Below are 18,186 nucleotides of genomic sequence, written 5' to 3'. Positions count from 1 at the left end.
TATGGTATGACCCATCTTATTAACATATACAAGCTGCAATCGAAACGTAGAAGTCGTAAACCATCATAGTGAAACAATCCAAGTCAGGTCTCGACAGGCCCGCTTGGCGCCTTGGAACCTCCAGGCATCGCATCATTCAGGCGTCGTCAATCATTTAGAGAAGGAACATAGCGGCCAGACCAAGAACACCGACGGCTCCACTGCCGGCAACCGCAAGCTTGGGAGCAGCGCCCGAAGAGGTCTGCGAGGACGAGGGAGCAGTTCCGGTGGCGGTGGAGTCGCCAGAGCCGTTGGAAGAGCTGCCAGTCTGGGATCCGGATCCACTTCCAGAGCTAGAGCTGGAGGAAGAAGAATCGGAAGAAGAGGAGCTAGAGATAGTGCTGGTGATAGTGCTCAGGGTAGTCGCACCAGAGGTGGTGGCACCGGTGGTCTAGGAATCGTTAGTACAAGCACTTGGGACCCAGGAGAATAGTCATCATACCGCTCCAGTGGTAGCGCCAGAAGTGGTAGCTCCAGTCGTAGCACCGCTGGTAGCACCGCTAGTAGCACCAGTAGTGGCTCCAGAGGCAGAGCTGGTCGAGCCAGTGTTCGAGGCGGAGGTGCCACTGCCAGTAGCGGACGAAGCATCACTGCCGCTGGTCGACGCAGCAGAGCCAGTGGTGGAACCAGCACCGGCAGCGCCAGTGTTAGTGCTAGAAGCGCCGGTAGCGGAAGCGGAGTTGGTGCTGCCTGTTATATAGTTAGCATCGGTCTTAGCATCTCCAACCGTGTCAGCAGAGCAACGTACCAGTGGAGGTGGGACAAGAAGCCAGAGCAGACGAAACAACAGCGCTGGCGTCGTCATTGGGGCAGGCCTGGGCGGTGCAGTCGCGAATACCGTAGCTGTAGTCGGCCTTGCTGCACAGGCAAGACAGATCGCCGCTGGTGCAACCCAGTTCAGACGCCTTGTTGTTCATGTTGCTGACGCACATTTGCTAGAACGCGCTGCTGTCAGCCAAACCTCGTCAACAATCCTATCGACTGGGTAACATACGGCGCAGTCAGTGACGGAAACATCAGCGCTGACCATGCTGGCAGCGGCCAGAAGGGCGAGGGAAAGCGAGGTCTTCATTGTGATGGAGTAGTTGGAGTAGTTGAATAAACGCGCAAGAGCAGAAATCGAAGGGCGACGCCGCGACAGAGGGTATCAATTGAAGCGAAATAGACGCGAAAGGCAGATGATGGTAGTAGACTCTGGAGAGGAGAAGAGAAGAAGATCAAGAGGGACGAAGAGGGACCGGCGAGATTTAAAAAGAAGGCAGGAAAGAGCAGGAAAGAGCAGGCGAGCGCAAATCCCGGGCCGGCGTGCCTTCCTCGTTGGGTTCTCGTCGGTGTTCCCGTCGCTGGCTCCTCTTTTTTTTCTTTTTCTTTTTTCTTTTCCTTTTCCTTTTTCCATTTCAACTTTTTTCTCTGCGTGTCTCTCATTTGCTTCTGGGGGCGATCATCCAGGCTCCCACTAAACACTACCTACCTACTAGCAAACACCCACCAGCTAACGTGGCTCAGGACACCGTCACGGGCCAATTCATGCAGTCATGGCTGCTCCACTCTAGCCTTAATCTTGGACTGGAGGAAGGCCCCTCGTCTATCTACCCGACCCAGACGCCGTGGCTCACGGCGATCCACCTCATCCCCTGCGTGCCTCCCATAGGCTGATCGCGAAGTCCTCCAGAATGGCCCAGTGGCTGAGAACCGAGGGAATTGAGATGCGCGCGGTGGTTGATCCCACTTTTACTCAACCATCCATCTTGAACCCTTAGTCGCATGGCCTTTTTCTCACTAACCATGGGACTGGAAGCTAAGGAGAAAGCTTTAGTCTCGCTTACACTAGTCAGTGCTGCTTTTTACTTCATCCCGTATTCCATGCTTGTTCCCGGTGATGGGCTGACCCTGAGAGCCTAGGTCGAACGATGGACAATGCTGAGGCCAAAGCTCAGTCGCACCACCTACGTCAAGGAGGAGGGGATCCTGGATGCCCAAGCGGCCAAGACGTGAAGACCGGGAATACAAACAAGACCAGCAAGCGGGCAGGGTCTTAGGGTCCTTGACCGACAGGATGCAGGGGATCGACGCGATGGAGCCGATCCTCACGGCCCAAGATCGTGATTTGTGCTTGGGGCTGGCGCTAAAATCAGCCCACCGCCGGTGTGGCTCGAGATGGCGACGAGCCACATCTGGATGCCTCAGCGTCCAGGCTGGACCACTCACGGTCGGTCGGGTTCTCTAGCGTCGAGTCGGAAGACGACCGTCGCGATTCGCGCAACTGGTGGTGGTACCACAGCAACGCGGTAGCCTGGGCCGATGTGGGGAGAGCCCAGGAGTTTTCCGCCACCCGCTAATTTCGATCTATTGATTTAGCCAGCTCCCACTCGTCGAGCAACCATGGGCGACTGCCAGGCGGAAAAAGAGTTCCAGGAGTACGGCCGAAAGGAAGGCTGGGCTGTCCAGCCACTGTGATTTCCGCGGGTTACATTGGCACGGCACGTACGGAGCAAGGAGGGGTATCTGCATCTTCAAAACACAACTACTACAAAGAAGAGAATTGAGGAGGATTCTGAACAGCGACCGACCATTTGGAGGATCAAGCCTGTCCACAACAATAATAATCGTCAAGGCAAAGACAGGATGCCGACCAGATTTACTCCGCTCCGTGGAGGCGACGACTTAGCCAGTCTGGGTAAGAGTAATTGATTGTTTAGCCTGTGGCGGTGCGACAGCGCATCCTTCTTTGTTTTCCTGCCCGGAATTCGCCCGAGAACCCCGACTGCTGGTCTCTTACGTCATGGGTCCCTGGCCTGCTGTCCATCACCGGCAGGCACCGAATCCTCGCAGGGCTGTTACTTGCCTCAACGTCACTTGGCTCATACCTTGATGTTAGGAGTAGCTCCCCCCAGCTTTCCATGCGGCAGCTCCCATGATGCAATGAAGGCGAAATTCATTTACAGGGTTCATAGAATCTTGGCAGAAGCTTTGGAATGGTGTCAGTCGCCTGCCAAGACAGCCAGTGCAGTTGCCCCAGTGCAGTGCATGTAGGTGCATCCTCTGAAATCGTTTCGACTCATACGGAGTACATAATTGCAGATGCAATGTGATGTTCCAGAGCTTGTGCCTTGATTCAAGAGATGAAAGGATGTTCACTGCTTGCATAGCTGTTCATTGTCTATCATCATCATCATCACTATCATCATCATCAGGCAAGGAGTTGCACTCAAAACAGCATACACAGTATAGTGGGCTCCATTAGGCTAATAGAATATGACTTGACTGGACTTCACGCACTCAAAACAAGGATAATCTGGGATGACACACTACACTTCATGATGACAGTGTTTACTATAGCAGGTTCGCATTACTAACATAATAGATATTGATCAGGCCACTGCACCGGTAGCTTATTACATATTAAAAACGACAAGCAACACTGATCTGCGGACCACTGGACTGACCCACCGGGAATCATCGTCAAGAGCATGCCTCCAGGCCCTGATAGAACGTGGCGGCTTCATCTCCGGCAATGCGACCGAAGACGACACATTCCAGGAGTGACGATCCTCCCAACCTATTCTGGCCATGGAGTCCTCCGGTGATCTCACCTGCTGCCCAGAGGCCTGGAATGGGCTGGCCCTGGCCATCGAGCACCTGGCTGCGCTCGTTTATCACCACGCCTCCCATGGTGAAGTGCACGACCGGCGTCACCTTGCCCACATATACCACTGACTCCGGCTTCACCTCTGTCAGCGTCCAGTTTCCAAACGACTCCCGTCCAAATTCATCCTTTTTCTTCCCCGACACCACATCGACATACTCCCGCAGCGTCCCCTCCAGCGCCGGCATCTCCTCCCCGAGCTCACCCACCGTCGTCTTGCGGATCAGCCCCTTCCACATATAAAAGCCCAGATGCGACTCCAACGCGGCGGCGGCCCCCTCATCCAGCACCAGCTTCACATCCCACTGCCTCGCCTTGGTGGGCAACCTCTCCGCCTGTTCCATCACCTCCCCCGTCACCTTCTCCCTCGTCTCCAACTCATTGACGAACCGTCTCCCATCACCCAGGACCAGAACACCCCCCTCTCCCCGCAGCGCCTCCGCCGCCAAGATCTTCACCATCGCCTCCCCATCCCCACCTTCCAGAAACCCCGTCGGATGTACCTGCACCTGCTCCATATCCACCACCGCGGCCCCAATCTCCTGCAGGAGAGGTTGTGTCCCTTCACGCTCCTCATTTGTCGACGGAATTCCCGCCAGATCCGGGCGATACTGCGCCAACAATCCGCGCGCATCACCCGCAAACCCTCCACTCGCAACCACCACCGGCCCATACGCCCTCTCCAGTACCGTCTCATTCCCCTCCTTGGCAACCGTATACTCCACCCCCGTCACTTTCCCCCCACCCTCATCCCTTAAAATCCTCGTAACTCTCCTCCCCGTCTCCATCTTCACCAATTCATCCCCACCCACCTTCCCCAACAACGTACTCACAATATCAAACCCGGGCGTCTTCTTCCCAGCTCCCCGATGCGTCCTCGCAACACTATGTCCCCCCAACCTCGTCACCCGACTCAAGTCAACCCCCATCTCATCCGTAAGCCAATAAATCCCTTCCGCGGACCGTTCCACAAGCGTCTGAACCAACTTCTCCCGCCGAGCCTTCTCCGCCCCCGTAGCCGAAACATATGGCCCACCAGCCGAACTAACCGTATCGGCCTGAAAACTAGCAATACTGTCAAGGTTAGGGAGGGGTTGAAACCGCGTCGGAGCACCGCTGATGCCACTGGAGGCTTTGATGCTGTTTCCGCCGGGTTTGGGGAATCGTTCGAGCAGGAGGACGGGGATTCGGTGGGTGAGGAGTTGAGTGGTGGTTGTTAGGCCGGCGAGGCCGGTGCCGATGATGATTATGGTGGAGGGGGTCATGGTGTATTTCTTGTACTTGTACAGATGATAGAGATGTGATGATGATGGTGATGGAAGATGGTGGTTTAGTATACTTGTTGAGATGAGTGTGAGATGAGGGGGAAGGACGGGATCATACGATCTGACAGTGGAAAAGATGGTATGTCCCGTGGTTGTACGATCAGATCAGGCCAGCAGCCAGCTCATCATGTAGCCAATTAGCGGTCGGAGTTTCCTCTGAGTGGTGAATATGTAGTAGGGTGAGAAAATTAGTATAGAAGGATATGTTTAATTTGGTTCCGTGAGAAAGATTCTGGACTTGTCCTTTGCTAGGTACTTACTTTCGCATAATTAGTGGAGGTGATAGTAAGTTGGATTGGATGCGTACTGGCACTAGGACTAATAGGGGAAAATTCCGGGCACCAATGATATTTCAGGTTTCTCTGTTATGATTCTCAGGTTGGCATCCCATCCATCCCGATTTAGTGTTCATGGCTGTGGTCCACATGCTCTAGAATGACCCGGTCGGTCACGAGGTTCTTGATTGAGTATCGGTATATTATTTAAAGCGCTACGAGGGATGTCTTCAAATGTTTTGACTGAAAGAAAAGATCCGAAGACAAGATAGGTACTGTGGGTACTAGGTAGGGGATATGGCAATTTCGCGTTAGACTAGTACCTAATAAGAGAGAATAATAACAATCTGGTTTCTGCTATGTCGACTGAAAGACAAACGAAAGTGTATTTTCTGAGCTGGGCTAGATCATCCAAGGGATCCCTGGAAATCCATGTCATATGAGAGCTGAAGAAATAGCCGTGTGATGTTCCTCATAATCTTACTCAGGGTAGGCCGCGCGGAAGGCCTCCAGGGCATCTTCCATATATGCAGCATTGTTGGGATCTCGACGGGCAAGGACCGCGTGCCATTCGGCGAGGTTTGAAGACATAAAGGATGGAAGACCGACAAATGGATTGTCCTCGCCCGCTTCCTCGGTCCGCAACACACTAATCGCCTCGCTGGCATGGGGAATTGCGTTCTGATTTGCCACCAGCCAGTCATGCACGCCGTGGACAGCACTATCCAGAGCTCCCACAACCCAGGCATGCCTGGGACTGGCGGCTTCTCCAATAATCACCAAGTCTCCCGAGGGCTGGATAATATGGGGCCACATGCTGGAGAACTGCTGCGGGCGGAAGAAGGCGAAGGATCCCATTGCGTTGGGATCGTGGCCCCAGTCGAAGGCGTGGTGATCTACATACAATCTCTTGATAAGGTTGTAGAGGTTCTCCTCGCTGTCAGGGGTAGTACTGTGAAGACAGGCCAAATCACGGACGATCTGCTCCTTGAGGTCTTCCTCTTTGGCCTTGTCGCCGTGGATTAGGGAGGATATGCGCTGGGCATCCTGTTGCCAAGTGTACGAGCATAGGAGAGCCGCAGGCTCATTCCTGCCGAGATTGTAATTGTAGGATGGATAAACGCACGTCCTGATCATTAGATCGGAATGGCCCAGTCCACCCATTGTGATATTATGTTCGCCCAGGTCATGGATCCACCAGGCACGCTCGAACGTCATTCCCACGTTGGCGGATTCTCCATACCCCAAAGACCGGATGGCCTGTTTGGTACCGTAATTCAGATTGGCGTCCTTGGTCTCCATGCGTTGCGGACAGCCCAGGGGCACCGAGCTAAAAACCCCGGAGTACGTCTTTGTTTCCTTTTGTTTTTTTATTTTTTGAATCGAGGTGTTCAATGTCCAGCTCCATATTCATGGAAGTTTGGCCAACTGCACGAATCGCGTTCACGCGACGCTCAAACCGTGGCGATATCTCCAAAGCTTCCTGCATCCTCTTGGCAATTATTTGACTACTACCACGGACACACCACCACGACGTATTGTCGTCATAGTGGAAATCCAGTGACTCAAGGACTGTTTCACTATGCGCCTGGTCATACCAGCTCGTGCCTCTTCCGCTCGTTAGCATCCTGATAAAGCTAAGCAGATTTTTCTTACCCGTTAAATGTTTCCATCCATTCAATGGTCTCGAAATTGTACGGCGGGGGCGGAATGTCAAGCCTCCTCTGTTCGGCATTGACTTGTGGAGGTGGAGTGCTGGACAACATGAGACTGATAAACTCTGATATACGGGTCTAGCTTACCGTCTCAGGAAATCCCGAGTACTCATGGAGTCATAGTGCATGAGTAATTGCCACCCTTGATCGTCTTCTCTCTTCAACGCCTCTCTGATATTATGAATAGCTTCATTCATCACAACATCCGGGGTAAAGTTCAACAATCTGTTCATTATCAGCTTCCCACCCAATGTCACGTAGCATACTGGGGAGATAACTTACCGTACGTCAATCTTTCCATCTGTGTTCAGGTTGAAGGGGCCTGCGTGTCTGGCCTGAACTTGTATCCCTTGGAGATTCCCCCATTCGGTAATGCTATTGAACCGCCATGGCTCGTCACCAGCGTCATTCTGCATATAATACGGGATGAGCATTCCATTCTGCGCTGCGGCGATGTCCTCTGTTCTTTCCATTCGCAGGCGATTGAAGAGTTTGAAGACACTAAATGTTATTAGAACACGTACTTGGATGGAAGAATACTCCCACATGAAGAACACTTACCGACTCATGACGGGGTTGTCCGGGAACCTCATCGCTCCCACATCATAATAATCAAGTCTGTCGGCCGAACCAAAATGATGAGTGTACAGCCGACCCCCAACCCTGTTTTCCCTCGCTGCCTCGATGATCTCGTAAGACACATCCAGTGCCGCCTTTCTTCTAAGATAGTCGAATATCATTCCAGTGAAAAGACCCGCAGCTCCAGCCCCAATGATTGCTGCCGTGATCTTCTCTGACGGACCTCGCAGTTCGGGGGAGGTAATTGGAAAAGGTAAGGGGGGGAGGTCACCATCCCCCTCAAGCTCGCGCCTAGTCTTCTCATCGAGTCCGACTGTCGGGCTTTCACGAAAAAGTTTCTTCAACTCATTCTTGACGCCCTTGACGGCCACCTTGCGTGCGAAGTTATCTAACGATGGCCTGCAATTTTTCCTGGTCTGCAGGCGTGGTGTGGGTTTTCTTGGCCGTAGACATGGTGTAGATTCTCTCGATAAAGGGGTTCAATGATCGTGAAGATTGAAGAATGAGACTCTGGCAATCTCTAGTCAGAGCTGTGCGGGATTCAAACGAGCCTGTTCATCGTGTCTCTGACATCTATATATATCCAATTTTGAGAGAGGTTAGACTCAGAGAGGGGACTTGACTCACACCCCGCACCTCATCATGAATGGCACTTGATAACAGAACCCGATTCATGGTGCTGGTAAATGCGTGTCTCCATCCAATACGATGCGTACACGCTCAGAAGGTCCAGGCAAATAGCTCGCTCTGGACTTCTCTTCCTGCCTATCACCAACGTTCCGATCATCCCGACCCCCAATGTCGGAGTCAGCTTCAATCACATCGCATCGGAACATGGCCTAGTGTCCGCGACATGCAGCTAAACTGCAGACCGGGCGCCGAGTCATGGATGTGAGGGGCCAGGTCAATAGGAAGCGGGGTCCCATGGAATGTTTTGAGTATCGTGCATGAGACACTGTAGGTGATATAGGAGAAGGCAAGTTGCATGATATGGCATGTGGTGGGTGGAGGGGCAGCTGATCCATTTCGCTCTTTCATGTTCTCTGGAACCAGGTCGATTCCTATTCGTGACTAACTATCAGCGGTAGGCTGTGTAAAGGAAGCTGATCGACATACCCAGTAGCTCTGCAGCCAGCCACGTCTCCACACCCAGGAATCTCTGACAAAGTGCGCTGGTAACAGGCCACATAACACAATGCCGAGAGTGGGACAGAACTGAGGCGGGAGAAGAAGTGTGTGGAGAAAGCTTCCGGAAGGTTGTGCGTTCGGGCCTTCCCGCCACGTCATGCCCAACATCTACTGACTTCCCATTATCACTCCCATCTCGGCTGTTATGCAAAAGCATCATGCGAATCCCAACGTGGACTAATCATTGGGAAAGACGGTGCTCAGCACGGACAGTGAAGATACCCGTAGACGGCGATGCACGAACGGGGGACCTGGTTGGTCGATAGTGCATCTCCAAAGGTATCTAGTAGGCCCACGAAGCCATATGCTAAGTAGACAGCTCAATCCAGTGCATTGCATCGGAATTAATTACCGCATAGTACGGACTATCCGGGTCGAGCATCGAGAAGTATGTAAGCCAAGGCACATTGGCTGTCAGACCACCCCCCAAGTGGTTGGAAACATGTCCTTTTTGACCGAATGGCTACTCGACCTGGCCAATGGCCGCGATTTCTACAAGGCTCTAGGTTTTGTCGGCAGTGGCACTCTCATAAAGTGACTATTTCTGGTTGGGATGTTGCGTTTCATAACTATGTTTAATGGATCCTTCTTTTATAGTTCAATACTGCGATTTACCTGTTACCTGGCTTAGATGGGACTATTAGGGGAATTAATTGAAGACTTTAAGCTATTCTATTTTCAAGTAAACCACAAGAAATCGTAAGATATGCGATCAGACAGAGTAGTTGTCATGGGTGGTGAGTGTATATTGCAGAGTCCGCATGGATCACTGGCCGGCCCCGCTTCGTCCAACAGTGGGAAAGGATAGAAGCCATTTCCGTTGAGTCCTAAGGCTGGAATATCCTGGAGCCTGGATAAGCAGTATTTGGACAGTGCTTAAGTGTCACATTGCTTTGAATGACCCTGTAGATAGACTGTAATGGAGTTTCCTCGGAACTTGCACTCAGAGCACAGTGACGCAACCCCTCCCTCCATAATGAACAATTCATACTAGAACTAATACATAATCATCAAGTACAAGATCTTGTGCTGAGTAAATAGTACCATACCCCACAATTTACACCTTCAGTCCTTCCATCAAAATCAAAGACGACTATCCACCCCAAATGACCCTTCTTGCTGTCTTCATCATTTAGAACAATATATTGTTCTACCACTGGTCTATGATCTTTAGAATGTCATCTATCGCCAATCGCACACGCTCGATAATGCGTTGGCGGTTAAACGGTTCATCAGTCACGTTGGGACAATCCAATTGCGCGGTGATCATACTTCATCGTATGATGCCCACCCATATCAGGGATAGACCTTAATAAAAATAATTAAGTTCCCTTAGGTAAAGAACACCCGAATGCGAAGCATGTCGTGTATTGTGTTCTCGTCCAGTAGATAGAGAAGCCCAAATAGAGCAGGGCAAGATGACATTCTCCAGTATCACCAAGCGAGACATCCCACCCGCCCATCGGTTGTATCGTGTTGTCCCTTTGTTAGATCTTTAAATCCCCACGGTAAGTCGTCTTCTTTGCGACATCGGGTATATCAAGTCGAGGGTTTAATATGTTCAATAAGATGATATTCTTATTGTCAAGATTTGGCAAGTGGAGAGGTCTTTCAGACGTCCTACCAGAAATGCGAATGTAGCAGCAAATAGGTGCCCGATCTTCACACCGCTGGTGTCTGCTAGACGTAAGAAATCATCACAGGTTGTCTGTAGGGTATCACTGTCTTCCTCTGTGAGATCAACATGCTCGACGGGACTAGCGGGGTTACGCGAGGTGTGTAAGACCCGCAGCGGCGAGTTCATATTGCAACAGGATTTTCGAGATACCGTTAGCGTACATGTTGGAAATATAGTCATGGGCCTGAGCCATGACGGCAATCTGGTACCATTTCAAGAGCCTGGGTAACGCTTGGAGATGCGAAGACCGGGTCCCATATTGTCCGTGAAGGATCACCTCCTTGAGGCTTAACGTGCCACCATTCGGCCCGATCAGCTTATAGAACGCACCACTGAGTTCGGGGCGCATCTCAACCAGATGATAATTACTCAGGATCGGCTACTCCTGCTTGCCCTTTGCATTGAGAATAAATCGTGTTGGCTGGTGGACTTCGTTTCGATATATAGTATGGATGACTCCTGTTCCTTGGGAGTATTTTGCGCGCAGTTTGGGATCTTCTTGAGTCTCTTTCCGATGTTGATCGGATAGCTCATGGTTAGGCTTCGGTGTGTAGGTGCCATTTGCCGTGTCGGTTGAATTCAGCCGGTAAGGCGTACCTGGTGAGGGTTGCCTGCAAGTATGATGTATGTTGAGCATACCGATATCGTTGCTGTTGGCTTGGTCGGATATATCGGGTGCTGGATGAGTTATGCATCCTGCACACGATTCAAGACCTTTTTGGGTCTCCGATGTTGATCGGACCGTTTGTAGTTAGGCTTCGGCATGTAGTTGCCATTTGCTGTATCAATTGAACGCAGCCAGTCAGGCGTATCTAATAAGGATTGCCTGTAAGGTATGACATATGTTGAGCATACCGATACCGCTGCTGTTGGCTTGATCGGCTATACCTGGTGTTGGATGGGTTCTGTATTTTGCCCCCGATTCAAGTTCTTGAGTGTTTCTGATGTTCCTCGGATCGTTCGTGGGTTGTCTTGGGTGAGTAGTTACTCATTTCATTCTGCTGAACACAGCTGTGGAGGATTGCCTGTAAGGTACGACGTGCGTCGAGCAGACAAGATGTCTTTGTTGTCGGCTAGATGGGCTATATTGACCATACGTCTCTGTGACTTCGACAGTACCTCCCACCTGCCATGTTGGGCATGTGAGTACCACCACTGTGTGTGCGGTCCCGCAAGTTGTATTTGGATATCGGTAGAGTTTGGCTAGCAGTTCCTCTGCTGGTTTAGTGGTTATCCAGACCCATTAAGTTGATATGTGTTTCGGGATTCTGTACGAGGTCGCCTGTTGCGCCACGTATGTGTGTATCGCATCGCACCACATATCCTAGAGTCCAAAAGGAGCTATAACAGTTGTAGAAATAGAGCATCGTCAGAGAATTCCTCAGGACTACGCCCTGATCAGGACGGCCACTGTCGAGGATTGCTCATTGGCATGATTGCCCTGTAGTGGAGACCTTTTTGCTAGATCATCCAAGGGCCGCTGTGACCTGCGAATCTTACAGCAGTGATGTGCATCTGGCTGTCGAGTTCCGGATGTTAAGCCCCGTCCTTAGGGATTCTCCGTCAACTGTCCTCATTCCGAAAGGATCTATCCGCCCACATGTCTTCGTCTGACCCTGCAGACCGGCCAATGCGTCGATACACATGTGGTTCAGACATCGTGACCTACGCCGCTGCCGTAATCGCTGCCCTCTGCGTCTGGGGGAACTAAGCAGCCAGTTGATAGGGCTTACCTAACTGGCGCGATGACTCGACGACACATCTCGGCACACTGTCCAGGCCGTCTGAGCGAGCCCAGGGATAGCTCGGATCCTCTTCCGGATCGGTGTCATAATTCCTGCAACGTCTATGAAACGCTCGAGGACGTCCATTGTGTTGTCAACGAGGGCAATCGGTTAATTGGAATGCTCCATTTCGAAGTAGAAAAATGGTGGGACCGATAATTGCGAAAGGTGGCCGGTGGTGTGGCTATTCTTATATAGCTGTTCGCCACTCATTTCTCCTGGGGCCGCGACGGTTCTGAGAGGCCCTGGTAACATGTATTATAGTGGCCAATGTTACAGAATAACCACTCAGGGGCGCTGATCTAGATGAGCTCGGAGTATTTTATTTCTCCAGAAGGCGGGTCTGGGGAGAGTGAGAAGTTCGATTTCTCGCGGCCACCGCTTCATGTATTTGTTGTGCATTTTGGTTCGGAAGTTTGATGAGAGGAGTTGGGATACATGAAGCAACATAGCTGCCTGGAATCCTTGACAACCGTTTCCGCTGGAAGAGGACTTTGCCACAATGTTGAACTGTTTGCTGGTTAGAGATGCTTGATAGACTCGGTTGGCTTTTTATCGAGCTGTTGGAGAATAAATCACGCCACTGACTGCGATGAATATGGTGGGTTGCCTTTTTTAGCACAACAAGCTCGGGGCTCCCGGTAGTCTCGAGGTTGCCAAGGACCTGATATGAAATTGAGACTCTTGATGGATAAAAGTCGTAAGTGTCGGTTCTATACCTCGTTTTCAGTAGCGACCGTGGTGCATTCAACCTTTTTCGCAAGATCGTTGGCGTTATGGAGTAGACCAGGTCTACTCCGGTTCGCCAAAATCAGCAACAATGGTTCAGGAACCATGCTGGCTCGACGGAATGTTGTGTCCGAATGATTCGGACAGACGGCGGGAATTTTAGAAATGTCATGGACTTCATCTAAAAGGGTTTCACCCATATGCTTCCGGCTTTCTCAATAAAGCCTGTGTGGTCATACCATGGACCTTCTTCATATGCTTGCCGATTGTGCTTATCGGTTGTATCGTTGGATATTCAGCGGGATCGTTTGCGACATTCCCTAAGTTGACGAGGATTCCAGAAGCTTGCGTTAGACGAGTCGTCCACAGTGTACGACCAGTCCAGGGCTGTGCTGGAACGTTTCCTTGATTTGTCTGGGTATCCTTCCCTTCAGATGTAAAGAGGGTCGATCTCCACAAGAAGTGCAGTATCAGCCATATCAGTGCAAGTATGAGGACGGTGACATCCCAAGCAATGTCGTCTCTGAATGCCTCGGGATATGGAAATTGTCCCTCAGTGAGAGAGATGAGTGTAGCCAGATTGCTTCGGCAGTAACAAGAGAACTGCCCCCAGCTTCGTAAGAGCACTGCTGGCCAACAATAACACTCATTAAAAAGCATCAAGTATGGAAAGAAAAACGTTCTAGCGACGATACGAATTGTGCAGCACCATTTAAGGGAAATCTGCCTGAACAGAGATCATTCTCTTCTTGCCAATTCGTTTCTCAGAGACGACCTTTGTTCGAATAACTCTCTGCATTGTCTGTATCAGCCCTTGTATGAAAGGACACCGTAACCGCAGACAGCAAATCTGTAGGAAACGAGACCGGGGACATGTGTTGACCAGAGTCAAGCTGGCAAGAGTATGGACTCTGCTTTTCGGTACCGATACTATTGAAACAGCCGTCATCAAAGGAAGGCATGACGTATAAACAGATAGACGTTGACTACTACTTCCGCCAACTTGTTTGAGGCTTCATAGTATGATGATGCACCCGTCACCAACCCCTCGTACTTCATTTCCGCAATCCGCTTAATGCATACTGGCTGCCATATTTTCAAAGCGGTACCCCGAAACATCCCATTGACTTGGATATTTTCCTATCTGATATGGAGCTTTTGACACGCTTCATCTTCGTTATCAATTAGATAATTCTCACCATCCAACCACCTCACTGGTATGGGTAGCCGTTCGAAGTCTTCGACGGTCGGCTGTATGAGATTTTCCATATCACCCTTGACCTGAAAAGGTTATCTGCCGCTCGATATGTGTCAAACACACCAAGGGACACGGCCTTTGATGGCCAGCCAATGACAGTGATCATTCCCATGCAAGGTAGAAGTCTTTGCTTTTGAGGAAGAACACGATGACTGCCCTGTTGAAAATCCTTTGGTCTCGAGGACGTACGCTCAGACCGGCTATTCTTGTCCAAATCGAGCCATATCTGAATGCGCCTTGCTTGCATGACCCTTGCATCTTGCCTCTTTTGAGCTAGGCCTGATCTCGTCCTGTCTGGCCAATGGAACGACTGGAAATCATAACGGATTCCAGACGAGTAGAACGATGGCAGCAAGAACCCCATTGAAGGGAAGCAGGAAGACGATAACCATCGTTCACACGCTGAGGCATGTCTGGGTCGGCCAGTGCTGAAATGCCATTTCCTCCACTATGTGAAAGAGCAGGCGTAACTTCTACCCTCATTGGATGTGAGTCCCGTCTTTGGTAGACGCGCCCAAACCTGAGGCGAAAGCCGGATGGAATCGTACGGGGTATCCGACAGTGCCGACGACAACTTGCTCAACCATCGAGTCGAGACTTCTTGAAACGTCTTGGACAATATGCTCGAGGGATGCTTGATTTTCCCTGTGAAATTTGCGATTTTTAACGACTTCCAGCATGGTGACGAGCCAGAGGCCTTCAAGGATTGTCCAGGTGTCGTAAATAGCCACAGTGGTGGAGAATCCTAGCACTCCCAGTGGGTTTTCTTGGAGATAATAAAGTATGAAGAAGATTGTGTGAGCATGGCCGACAGAATTTTTATTGTGAGGACCCGCTTTGCAATACACAACAGTTCAGTATGGTGCACCGTGTTGCTTGTTTCTAGGGCGATCTCAGAATCACCGATACTTAGTTGTCAAGTTAAGCTGACAAAGCTTTGCATAAGCCGGTTCGTGCAGCGGTGCACAACTTGCAAGCAAGGATTGCGATGTGTTAATTCCTCTTCAGTAAGCTTATCGCTTGGAGATTGCAATCCCATATCTGGATATAGATGCTGAACTGGAAGCTTTAAATCGCTTGCTGCTGTTGTTGTATTGCGATTGTCCCAGTTCCGGTAATTCTGGATCTGCGTGAACTACTTAGACCATGTAAAAACGTGTTTCTGGTTATACTGAAAAGTTCAGCGCATCCGTCACTGTCGGCAGTTTGACGTGTGGAAAATAGAAGGGTGCATGTAGACGTTTCGCGAGGTTTTGCAACATGGTGGCAGATCTGGACCGTGGATCAAAGAGACATCACCAGAGCTTCTGTAAATCGACCATAGGGATTGGCATTAAAATGCGCACCACGGTCTCACAAAACAAGACGAATTCTTTCTATATCCATAAAGCAACAAGTCACCGGAGTCAAGCCGTATATGCTCGACCAGAATGCGTGCAATTCGTTGAGGTGGCGCTTTGTAAAAGATTACTTTTATCTCACATGGAGGGAGACAAAATCTGAGCTCCTGGCTTAGTGCTTTGCACCTTAGCGTCCAGAGCATTGCCGTATAGGGAGGATAGACAGGATCCTCGATGACTCAATGGTATTTGAAACCAAATAAAGAGAAAAATGAAAGATATATGATGGCCTGAGAGCTGCGGCACTTCAAGAAGATGTTATGAACGGAGGGCCACCATTCGTAGAGCCAATCCACTCTTGTGCAGTTTACATTCCCATTACTTGACGCAGATTTGAAAGAAGTGACCAGGTGAAAATGTCAACAAGGGTATGAGACTAAAGAACATTCTGACAGTAAGAATGATGAGATATGAGGCGGATAGAAAAAGGTGGATTAAGAAAAAAGTGTCAGAGCCGGGGCGGCCTGGTTCATATAAGACGTCGGTCGTGAATATAGTCATGGGCGAATGCTTAAGAGTGACGGATGGGATAACAGATGGGGTGATAGATGGGGTGCTCGTCACTGCAGGTGGCGAATGACTAGCGCCTGGCCAATTTGACTCGTCACTGGTGGTCATTTGGATGATCATAATCTGATAATTAGTTGCTGCTGATGAATTGTTTCCTTCACAATTCAGAGTGTATGATAAGCCATCTTCAGGTACTTCATGAATAAGGTACTAGCTAAACTAGTGAAAATCATTAACCAGATCAAAGAAAAGATGTTTGTAGAGCGCTGGTGATATTTTTGTAACATGCCTTGGAATGAGGATGTGCATGTTCGAATCACAGCAGTCTCGTCTTCACTGTGGGAAAGCCAGTCACAGAAATTCGTGAATCACCACCATGCATTCGCCAAGTAACATTGACAGTCAAGACCTGGTAATGGGTGAAGTTTACTGCATGAGAAACAATTGGATTAACCCTCTATGGAGTATTCAACAAACCAGATCATATGGTGTTGGATTAAAGCCTCACAGCGGATACTAGAAGGGGTATGCAGTAGCACTATGCATTATGCAAAAATGTCGGACAATCATCCCTTCCCAGCATATCTCCGGGGCCTACCAGTCGTAGACGAGCTCTGATTTGCTATGTCAAAAAGTAGTCGCTGCCTCTCGACCGTTGAAGTGGACCAGCATCAGCGCTAACAGCCATGGCAGCCGTTAGTCGGAGTCCATCGGCATCGGTTGCCGTCCGGGACGCGAAGAGTGTGTAACCCAATCACTAGTCCGGTCTTGCCCCGTCCCAAGATAAAACCCCCGATCATTCTTGTCCTCCGGCCGACTTGGACCTCCCCTCTGACCAACACGTGGCCTTCATCACCACAACCGTCAATCCATCGGTCGCAACCATCCGCAATGATGCAACCCGAGCCCGACATCCCGATCGAGGTAGACGCCGAAGATGAAATCAGCACCGGAATACAATCCTCGACCACGTCGCTGAGTTCCAGTGTGCTGAAATACGAATTCAAACATGGCCGTCGTTATCATGCCCACCACATGGGGAACTACCCATTCCCGAACGACCAACCCGAGCAGGATCGACTCGATATGATCCATCACATCTTCTACAGGCTGGTGAACGATCGACTCTTTCTGGCTCCGATGAACCCTGATGGAAAGCGGATTCTCGATATCGGCACTGGAACGGGAATCTGGGCCATTCAAATGGGCGATGACTATCCAGGCGTTGAAAAGATCGTGGGAACCGACATCAGTCCTATCCAGCCATCTTGGGTTCCACCAAATGTAAAGTTCGTCGTTGATGATGTGGAGAAGGATTGGGTGGAGTCGGAGCCGTATGACTACATCCACTGTCGGTACATGGCAGGGTCGATTCGAGACTGGCCACGGCTGATCCAGCAATGCTATAACAACCTCAAACCGGGGGGATGGTTGGAGCTACAGGAGTCCATTAACACCCTCTATTCGGAAGATGAGAGCCTCAAACCTGATAGTTATATGGTCAAGATGATGGATGGGCTTAAAGAGGCCTGCGAGAAGATCGGGCAGACGATGGATCCCGCACCTTCGTTTGAAACGTGGGCAAATGATGCAGGATTTAGCACGGTGCATAAGCTTAAATTTAAGCTTCCAATCGGGCCCTGGCCGAAGGATGCACGGTTGAAGGAGTGTGGCAGCTTCATGCGGGTGAATTTTGTCGAGGGCGTCGAGGCATTTACTGCTGCGTTGTTTACCGAGGTTCTGGGATGGAATCATGAAGAGGTAATGGAACTGAATGCTGGAGTCCGCCGCGAGTCAATGCAAAAGGACATCCATCCCATTTTTGATGTGTTGGTCATCGCAGCGCAGAAACCATTGTGAAATTTTGAGCATTTGGTATGATGCTTGGGTATCTGAGTCATGGTTATTTGTAATTTCATGCAGTAAACCATTTTTTCAACACTGGCGCCTGAGTTATAGTAGGGAAAGAGTAATCCCAGGTCCAAAGAGTGATGGCTGGGTACAGAGAGCCCTATTCCGATAGACAGTTTTCTTCCCGATCTGGATGGCCGGTGGACATG

The 18,186-nt window shown here is 50.4% G+C and overlaps 4 protein-coding genes across 4 annotated transcripts; 1 reads left to right on the top strand and 3 right to left on the bottom strand.

The window, feature by feature from the left end:
• Positions 1-655: 655 nt before the first annotated feature.
• BO94DRAFT_538621 (CFEM domain-containing protein) lies at positions 656-1,071 on the bottom strand. The gene has a single exon (XM_025612530.1). The coding sequence runs from the start codon at positions 954-956 to the stop codon at positions 771-773; it is 186 nt and encodes a 61-aa protein (XP_025463948.1). The 5' UTR covers positions 957-1,071; the 3' UTR covers positions 656-770.
• A 2,265-nt stretch (positions 1,072-3,336) lies between these two features.
• On the bottom strand, positions 3,337-5,231 carry frdA (putative FAD dependent oxidoreductase). The gene has a single exon (XM_025612529.1). It carries the CDS (start codon positions 4,948-4,950, stop codon positions 3,502-3,504), a length of 1,449 nt encoding a protein of 482 aa, XP_025463947.1. The 5' UTR covers positions 4,951-5,231; the 3' UTR covers positions 3,337-3,501.
• Positions 5,199-8,032, bottom strand: BO94DRAFT_559613 (flavin monoamine oxidase family protein; the record flags this gene model as incomplete). The annotated part of the gene is made up of 9 exons (XM_025614084.1): positions 5,199-5,258; positions 5,847-6,687; positions 6,746-6,895; positions 6,942-7,009; positions 7,047-7,065; positions 7,088-7,225; positions 7,283-7,501; positions 7,562-7,950; positions 7,973-8,032. The coding sequence occupies 9 exons, from the start codon at positions 8,030-8,032 to the stop codon at positions 5,199-5,201; spliced, it is 1,944 nt and encodes a 647-aa protein (XP_025463946.1).
• An 8,893-nt stretch (positions 8,033-16,925) lies between these two features.
• Positions 16,926-18,135, top strand: BO94DRAFT_538613 (class I SAM-dependent methyltransferase). The gene has a single exon (XM_025612528.1). It carries the CDS (start codon positions 17,018-17,020, stop codon positions 17,984-17,986), a length of 969 nt encoding a protein of 322 aa, XP_025463945.1. The 5' UTR covers positions 16,926-17,017; the 3' UTR covers positions 17,987-18,135.
• The last annotated feature ends 51 nt before the right edge of the window (positions 18,136-18,186 follow it).

The sequence above is a fragment of the Aspergillus sclerotioniger genome, assembly GCF_003184525.1.
Source record: "Aspergillus sclerotioniger CBS 115572 chromosome Unknown BO94scaffold_29, whole genome shotgun sequence".
NCBI classification, from domain to species: Eukaryota; Fungi; Ascomycota; class Eurotiomycetes; order Eurotiales; family Aspergillaceae; genus Aspergillus; species Aspergillus sclerotioniger.
This window is presented reverse-complemented; position numbering and strand designations above follow the sequence as displayed.

What these genes read in the sequence shown, in the direction of transcription:
- BO94DRAFT_538621 (XM_025612530.1), bottom strand. Translation starts at nt 956, where the DNA reads ATGAACAACAAGGCGTCTGAACTGGGTTGCACCAGCGGCGATCTGTCT.
- frdA (XM_025612529.1), bottom strand. Translation starts at nt 4,950, where the DNA reads ATGACCCCCTCCACCATAATCATCATCGGCACCGGCCTCGCCGGCCTA.
- BO94DRAFT_538613 (XM_025612528.1), top strand. Translation starts at nt 17,018, where the DNA reads ATGATGCAACCCGAGCCCGACATCCCGATCGAGGTAGACGCCGAAGAT.